This window comes from Lineus longissimus, chromosome 4 (genome assembly GCF_910592395.1).
Source record: "Lineus longissimus chromosome 4, tnLinLong1.2, whole genome shotgun sequence".
Lineage (NCBI taxonomy): Eukaryota > Metazoa > Nemertea > Pilidiophora > Heteronemertea > Lineidae > Lineus > Lineus longissimus.
In genome coordinates, this window is record NC_088311.1 from 17469348 (window position 1) to 17478316 (window position 8969).

Sequence of the window (8969 nt, forward strand, 5' to 3'; positions counted from 1 at the left end):
AAAACAGGCCGTTTTAACCTCTGAGAAGTACGCTCTGTGATGCACCGATAAAAACTACTTCGTTGACTGATGATTCGCATGCGGACTGCCTATATTGAGACCCACGCCGCCCTCTTGAAAATGGCTGCCATGTAATGGTCTTAATGAACAAATGTAAATTGGCCAACCCCTTTCACTCGGGTGAACACACACACCTAAAGAAAGGTCCCCACATCTTGACCCTCAAGCCTTGGATCCACTCCGCTGACCCGGACTCCGTTCATCTTGACCCTCAAGCCTTGGATCGTGCACTCCGCCGACCCGGACTCCGTTACACCAACGTATGAGGGGAGGTAGAATTTGTAGACGTAGGTTGAGCTGCTGCCTAGTCCAAAGGTTTCGCCACCGGCAGCAGATGCAGACAAAGACACCGATGTGGTCGCACAACTATCAAAGAAGAGATCACGAACGGACCTGTCTGAACAGCCTACTCAGACCAAAAGCAAGAGCAAGCACCCCGTCAGGGAAGACGCTTTACCACTTTGGAAGCAGGCAAGAAACAGCCTCTAGGCCTTTGCGAAAGCCTCCTCAAGGGCCCACAGCTTAAGGCAGTTAGCGGAGGAGGACATCCACCCGCCTGGTCGCTGGGCCTCGACCGCCCGCCACCATTCCTCGTTCCAGTCTCTACAAGGATAGTGGACTCCAAAAGAGAACACGCAGTGAGCCTTCTCCGTATTCATGCCGACGAACTCACTGAAAAAGCCACCATGGACGCCTCCAGGGGAGACGCACTTGTCCGCACCATTAGAACTATGGTGAGGACGTTGATGGCTTCAACCTGGCCATCACACTCTTGAACTCCCTCATCGCATCAGATAAGGCTGAAGTTAGAGAAGTAATTCAACGCAGGATGACGTCCCAAACGCGCCTCACTAATGACCAAATCGCCGCATGTCTGGCCTCACACCAGATCCCCAAGTCGGTTTTCAAGACAGGCCGGTACGCAGAGATCACACCAACCAGGGGACTGGCCGTCAGCTCCAAGCTACACCAGCTACAGGCAGGAGCACCAACAGACACCAAAGGAGATCACGATCACCACACCGCGGGCAGCAAACACAACCAAGACAGCGCCAGACGGCACAACCACGCCCCAGGCAAAGACCAACCTCCCCTCGACCCAACAGACCGGCGGGACGCAGGGACTCTCAGCTTCAGCTATCCTCCCACGAAGAAGCATTCATCAAGGCCTTCCGGGAGTGAAAATCCATACCCAACTTTCACTTATAAATGTAAATAATAACAGTGATACATTAAATATCAAGGGAACATCCACCCTACAAGTTCATCCTAGTATGTTATTAATTTGTCAGACATCCCTCTCACTCCAGCTCATGACAAACTCCTGAGCAAAGGTCTAAATATTTGCCCAACACCGGGCGAACCTGACTTCGGACAACTCTTTAAGGTCAGTCTCCGACGCAGGGCATTTTCTACGAAAATGACCCTGATTTAGGACAAGCCCCAAACCTGGATGACAACACTCTGAAACGCAAGTTCAAACTACCATCCAAATGGAAACCCCAGGCCCCCCGGATCTAGAGGCTTTCATTAGAACCAATGAATATCACTTCGACCGGATCCCTCTCCATTTACCCTCTTCCAACAACCTAATGGTCGCTGAAAGGGAAGCATTGACCCAACTCAAGGCAATGCCTCAGATTGTTATCAAACCCGCAGACAAAGGCTCTGCAGTAGTAGTCAGAACAGAAAAGATTACATTTTGGAAGCTGAACGCCAACTGTCAAACCGGACACACTACCGTCCTACGACAGAGAATCTCACCAATACTCATGCGGACAATGTCACAACCTTCCTCAAAGACATGCTGCAAACAGGAGAAATCTCACAGAAAATGTTTGATTACCTAGCCCCCGTGGAACCCAAAACACCCGAATTCTACCTATTGCCTAAAATCCACAAAGGGACCCTTCCACTACCAGGTAGACCCATCATGCCGGCCAATGACTGCCCGACAGAACGCATCTCGCAGCCAGCCGACCACTTTCTTCAACCATTGGCCAAAACAACCAAATCATCCATCAAGGACACCACCCATTTTCTACAAACTATCACAGCCTTGGGACAAATCCCAGCTGGGACGCTTTAGGTCACTCTTGATGTCACATCTCTCTACACCAACATCCCAATATGGGAAGGCAAAAGAGTCGTTAGGACTCAACATCAAGGACAGCACGTCCTGGTAACCACGCCCATACTCTTCTCGCGTTTCTATCATATGAGGGGAGGTAGCGGACGGAGTAACTCTGATGGTTCAGAATGGGTCCCCATGGCAACTGGACATTAAGAGGTGCAACAACCCTCGCCCTCTAGAATGACAGCCAAGTTTGAGGCTCAATATGAGACGAATGAGAGTCTGTGAGATAAGACTAAAGCCATGGTCCCTTGTACCAGAGTGTCTATGCCAGGGCAAGTAAAAGATCCAACAATAGGTTTCAGTCGCTCAAAGCCCTTCACATTATTACCCCTAGCTGTTGGCCTGTACATTTATGATTCATGATCTCCTCTCTGGGATGAGTGTTTTATATCTAGCTCCGAGCTGACATTCATAGTTCGCCACTTGTTGACCCTTGGACATGTTCTTACAATTTTGCATTTCCATGTTTGAATTGAAGCAAGAACACTCGATAGATGTCTCATTTTGTTGGACTCTTACTACTACTACTGAGACCCGAGACCCAAGGTCGTAGGAACACCAGCTGGCAGCAGTGATGCATGCCCAAGTAGATCTGTTTTCGGCATTCTGGATAAGTTGAGGTGTTGTGAGGACGGTCCACTCTTTAATGTTATCCATCAACGTTTTCCTTGGTCTCCCTCTCTTCCTCCCTCCAGCGACAGTGCCTTGCAAGATTGTCTTTGCAAGCGAGTCATGTCGGCATACATGTCCAAACCAGTTGAGCTTCCGTCTTTTCACGGTGGTCAGGAGTGTCTCGCGCGTTCCACATGTTGTCTCCATCTCTTGTCGAACTGACACATTGGTTCGTCGTTGTAGGTATGAGATCCCAAAAAGTAATTTCCGCAGGCACTTCACCTCAAGCGCTTGGATGCGACGCTCTGTCTCTGCGTTTGTCGTCCAGCTTTCACAGCCGTAGAGGAAGATGGAGACGGCGAGGGACCTGTAGAGTTTGACCTTTACTTGCAGGCTGATGTTCTTGCTCTGTAGAATGGGATGGAGTCTGGATATAATGCTGGTGTTGCTTGGGCGATTCTGACTTTTATCTCTTGAGTTGATGTACCGTCCCTGTTGAGGATGGACCATAGGTATTTGAAATGGTCCACACCTTCGAGGAGTTCGCTGCACATTGTTACTGCTGTCCTGGTGCCCTGTACTGCACTGTACTTTTGGGGGTGCTGACTTCCGGCATACCATAGGCGCCACTGCTTTTTTCGACCCGGGTAGAGAGATCTTGGTGTTCTCCTCCGCTGCCATCAGGTTGATGTCGTTTGCAAAGCGCAGGTTGCTGAGTGGTCTGCCTCCAATGGCAATTGATGAAAGTTTGTCAGCGCCTCTTGCATGATGGTTTCCAGGAATACGTTGAAGAGTACAGGGAAAGGAGACATCCTTGTCGGACTCCGACCGTCGTTCTGAAGAAGCCGCAGAGTTGGTTGTTCTGGAGGACTGCACTGGTTGCATTGTCATACAGTACTTTGATTATTTTGACCAGGAGTACAGCGATGTTGTAATCCCTCATGACCTTCCAAAGGCCCTCGTACCATACGCGGTCGAAAGCCTTCTTGAAATCAATGAAGTTGTGATGTAGTGCCCTCTGGTGGTCCAGGTGTTTTTCAACTAACAATCTGATTTTGAAGATTTGTTCAGTTGCGCTTCTTCCACTCCTGAAGTCGGCCTGTTCCTCTGATATTATCTCCTCGACCTTTGGTTTGAGTCTGTTGAAGATGATGCGTAACATGATCTTGCTGGAGTGGCTGATGAAACCTACGGTGCGGTAGTTTTGGCACAAGCGCAGGTTACCCTTCTTGGGTAGTGGGATGATGAGGGATTGTGTCCATTCCTTCGGCCATTCCTTTTGTTCCCAAATCTTCTGGCAAAGTGTGGTCATGACCTTCACCATTGAAGTAAGGATGCAGCCGCTTTTATCTTCTATGACGGTTATCTTCTGCTGATGTGGCTTTAATAGTCAGTTTCTTCAGGGTGTCATAGGCTTTCTTGCTGTCGCATTTGGTTAGTCCTTCCTCAATGATGTCGCACTGCTTGGAAATCCTTGGCTTTCTTCATTTCATTTCTGACCGGATGGTGTTGTTGACAGTAGGCCTACGGTACTGTACTGCGGCCTCAGCATTCAGCTTCTTTTCCTTCTTTAGTTCTCTTCTTTTGTCACAGAGGTCTAGAATGTCATCTGGGAGTGAGCCAGGGTTTTTCCTTCTTCCTCGGTTTACCAAGCACCTTCGCTGCAGTTTCATGCAAGACTTCTTTGAATTCTTCCGTGAGGGTGTTGATATCGTTCTGGAGGAGATTCAAGGCTGCGAACTTGCCACTAATCTGTGCCTCAAAACTTGCAGCAACGGCTGGATCTTGCAATTTCCCGATGTCATAGCGGATCTGTGGGATCTTCTGCTCTTGTTGTCTTCTCAGCTTGAGCTTCAACGTGAGCAAGACCATGTCGTGGTCGCTGCCGACTGCGGCCCCTGGGAAGGTCCTTGTTTGAGCCATGTAGATGCTCGATTTAAAGCGCCGTGGGATGAGGATGAAGTCGATCTGGTTGTGCACTTTGCCGTTGGGTGAGTGCCATGTTGCGCGCCTCGATGGTTTGTGAGTATGGGGTGTGTTAGCGATGGTGAGTTTCTGGCTGCATGCGAACTCAAGAAGTCTGTAGCCTCTGTCGTTCGTCTTCCCAAGACCGAAACGTCCCACAGTTCCAGCCCATTGGTCAAATGCATCTGGTCCCACTTTGGCATTCCAGTCTCCCTGGATTATGAGGAAGTCTTTCCTATTCGTTCTCTGTATGGTGCTTCCTATTTCTTCGTAGAAGGTTTCAGTGTGCTCATCATCAAAGTCAGATGTTGAAGCGTAGACTTGGATGATGGCAATGTTAAAGGGACAATATAGGCAGCAGCTAGGCAGGCGAGGTAAAGTTACACAAAGCTACGCTTGTACAAGGGATATATTTAGTCAGTGCTAATTCTGACATGACCAAGTGCCCTTACTGTGTATACTAGTCACTGGAAGATGGCCAAATTAGCCGTTCTCCTCCTACCTATAGTCCCCCTTTGATGGGTCTGGCAGCAATGCGGATGGATATGATTCTGCTGCTAACTGGAGTGCAGCTGATAATGGAGTTAATCCTATTTACATTCACTATGAAGGACACTCCATGGTGGTGTTTAGTGTAATCTCCGCTGTACCAGACTTTGTGTCCTTCGTCTGTGTCTTGCCAAATCCCATCCATCTTACTTCAGCTAGTCCTAAGATGTCCCACTCATAGCGGCCTAACTCATGGGTGAGTTCTTTGATCTTTCCTGTGGCGTAGAGCATTTGGACATTCCACGTCCCAATTATTGTGCCGCTGATGTTCTGTTGTGCGCCAGAAGCTAATTTATCGCCTCCGTCCTGGCGCACGCTGGCAGAAGGCGTGGTCCTTGTTTATCCAGGAACAGATCCGGCATGTTGATCTGCATTTGTGTTGTCATGGTGTATCTGTAGGATAATCTTGGATTCTGATTTTACACATGACAGTTTCTCCCTGGAAGGTTTGGTCTGGCAATGGCAACATTTTTGACCAGTCACAGCAAAACCGGCCAGGTGCATGTCACACAGAAGATGAGCATGAAGGACACCACGAGATAATGGAAGGAATTGGTGTACTCGGATTCCTAAATAGGTATAGAACAGTGAAACGCACAACCAGTCCGTCTCAACCTGTCAAGCTCGGAGCAACATGTGCCTGGTTTTGCTGTGACGTCTGGGTCACATTTACAGGTCATGTTGCTTGGCGCACCCCGGACTGCCATCCTCATAAATGACAAAATCCCACATCATAAGAAGAAATGTGAACAAAATAATGTAAATGTGAAATTTCATTTATTATTAGACTTGATCATTTGTATATCACATTGGTTAAGTATTGCATAATCAGCAGTTATCAAAGACGTTAAGAAAACAAGTAGAGATGACTATCCATTCAGTACAGACAACAGACATTATTCAACCTGTCCCTGGTTAGATCTTTTGGTCTTACTTTGCCGTCCCTAACCCTGGGACACCTGGCACTTTAAAGGGAGACTATTTAAAAGGCAGACGCCAGATAGGTCTGATAAACTTACATGCAGTTGCCAATCGGGGTCTCATCTATCTCACACTATATTGAAACTATTAACATTTACATGAGAAAGAGAATTATCACTGAATCAAACACAACCAGGCCCCTAATTGTGCATACTAGTCTACCAATTGGACCCCCAAGCTTCTGCCAAAAGTGACCTCAGGGACAATATAGGCAGCAGCTAGGCAGGCAAGATAAAGTTACACAAAGTCGCCAAAAGGGGTCTCTCACATCTCACAGTACGTTGAAAAAATTCACGCTTGTACGAGGAATATATTTAGTGCCGAATCTGACATGACCCAGGGCCCTCACTGTGTATATTTGTCACCCGAAGATGGCCAAATTAGCCCCTCTGCTCCTGCCTATAGTCCCCCTTTAAGCAATGCAATCAAAAGATGGCAGCAGTTTCTTGTAGTCCAATACAATAAACCTCGAGCTCACGTCAACTATATAAACTGGTCCTGTATCATATCAGCGGCTCCAGGCATCTGATCTGTCTGAGAAAGGAACAGGGGCACCGTAGTGTTCTATGTCTATTTCTCAAAATCCTTCATCAATTTCAAAGAAATTTCTCATAAATGGAGGTGTCCTCACCTGAACGTCATTAACTGCACAAAAATGTGCAAGCTATTTAGGTGCTACTTGCATCCTGCAATGTCAGAAATAGTATGCATTCAATTTCTAAACCTCAACTTACCTGTACAAAACGGATGGTCCTTAACTTGAGAATATTATGTCAACGGGGAGCAATCGTACTTTAGGAAATAGATCTTAACGGATTAAACGCACTCAATATGATTAACATCTAACCGCTTAAAAGGGGTGGGATTCTGCAAAAGAGATTCTATACACAACCTTTTGAGCTTCAATGCTGGAGTAAACAGAATATCAGAAAATAAACACACAGTATTGAGTAGTTGAGTATAGGTTATGCATCCAGAAGTATAAACCTGGAATACAGTTTGAGAAAAGGTTTTGTTCCAAGTTGAGTTGGCCGAGACTCCCTGCTGATTTTCCTATGACAATGCACATAAAGCCACAGAATCTGCAGCCAACACAAGCTGGTAGTATAAACTTCACATTACAATTATCAAAAGCATTCGATTGCATACAATGGGAGCACCTATTTATTAAATGTATATATTTCTAATTAAATTCAATGTATGAATATATTAATGCCTCTGCAAAACGGGACATTAAGTCCCACTGTCCCACATTTCCTATTCAGGCCATTTTCCTTTATGATATACAGTAGAACCTCTCTGCTGTCCTTAATAGTGAGGTGTCCTGACTAGAGAGGTCAAATTGAATGGAAACAAGCCAAAATCAGTGTCCTTGATACAGATATGTCAGCTTAATGAGGTTCCACTGTATCAAGATGGTGAGCAATCCAATGATACATTTAATTTACATGGCATGTAAGGCAATTTAAAGCATTTTCTTTGACAGCCCATCTAATCTCTTCTAAAATGATAGCAATTTGTACAATACAAAACTTGATCAACAGCAGAGTTTATACACAAGTTTCACCTGTCTTTCCTCATATTTTGCTTCACCGGATCACATCCCAAAGAACCTGCATTTCCATTCCTTCGTTCATGTGTGACCCTTCGAAAAGCAACAAATGAATGCCTACAGATTCTGCCCTTTGAAAATGGACTTCTTTGTTCTTTAAAGAGTCAGTAGATCGCATTTAAAGTCAAAGTATGTTTGACACCAGCAAGATAAATTAAAACCAACCAAATTTCTGATGAAGCACTGCCACATGAAATGCAATGGGAATTTAAAATCGCCATTCCAGGGACAAACATCTTGGCATCAAAAAACATACTTCGGCCATGTCTGCGAAATGACGCACCTTTCCCCAACAGAGGTCATATGATGTAATATACCATATTGGGACGTCGTACCATGTAAATATCAGCCTACATGGACCAGTGCAGGTTATTTTTTGCAGGGATGGCCAGCCGAACGTAAATGGACCCATAGTAGCCCTAGGTGACCTGAAAAATCTGTTCAAAATTTTCTAGGTCTTTTTAGATTCTTACAGTGGTTACATTTTTTGAAGAGCGGTGCAGCTCTATCTACTTACTCTTTAAGTTCACACAGAAATCATGGAATCATGAGATGTAAACCACGACACAGGAAATATGAAGTTCATATGAAGCAAACTCTGCCAAAGACTAATTATTAAAGCAATTGACCATCTGACAATATGATACGAATACAATGTATTGTAATGATAATCATGAAAATAAATGCCAGCCACAAATATTGAGTACATTTTGTAATAACCTACACTACAAGTAAATCATAGCACCAAATATGGTAGACATTGGACCTATGCTACAATTAGAACAATACACTTTTCTACCTTTTCACCGGGGTGAAACGTGGACCGAATCTTACAATAACAATCATCCTAACACACTTTCAAACAAATCTCATTAAAAAAATGTCAGCACTTTTCTCAATTTTGCGCACTCTACATCATTTGGATACCTCAGGACTGTTCGAAGTTTTCAGAAAAGTTCATGAAAATCTCCAAAGACAATGCAAAAATAGCGCAAATAGATCAGAGTCTGACACAGCGCTGGAACTTTTTTCGAATTGGAAAATGCGTCAATG

General features: G+C 45.5%; 1 protein-coding gene across 1 annotated transcript; it reads right to left on the bottom strand.

The window, feature by feature from the left end:
* Positions 1-4414: 4414 nt before the first annotated feature.
* LOC135486799 (craniofacial development protein 2-like) lies at positions 4415-5554 on the bottom strand. Its single transcript, XM_064769899.1, has 2 exons — positions 5425-5554; positions 4415-5094 (listed from the first exon to the last, which is right to left on the bottom strand). Exons 1-2 carry the CDS (start codon positions 5552-5554, stop codon positions 4415-4417), a joined length of 810 nt encoding a protein of 269 aa, XP_064625969.1.
* Between the last annotated feature and the right edge of the window lie 3415 nt (positions 5555-8969).

Coding starts and splice junctions, on each gene's coding strand:
- LOC135486799 (XM_064769899.1), bottom strand. CDS start 5,554: ATGCTCTACGCCACAGGAAAGATCAAAGAACTCACCCATGAGTTAGGC. Junction 5,095..5,424: donor GACGAAGGACACAAAGTCTG/GTACAGCGGAGA, acceptor CCATCATCCAAG/TCTACGCTTCAACATCTGAC.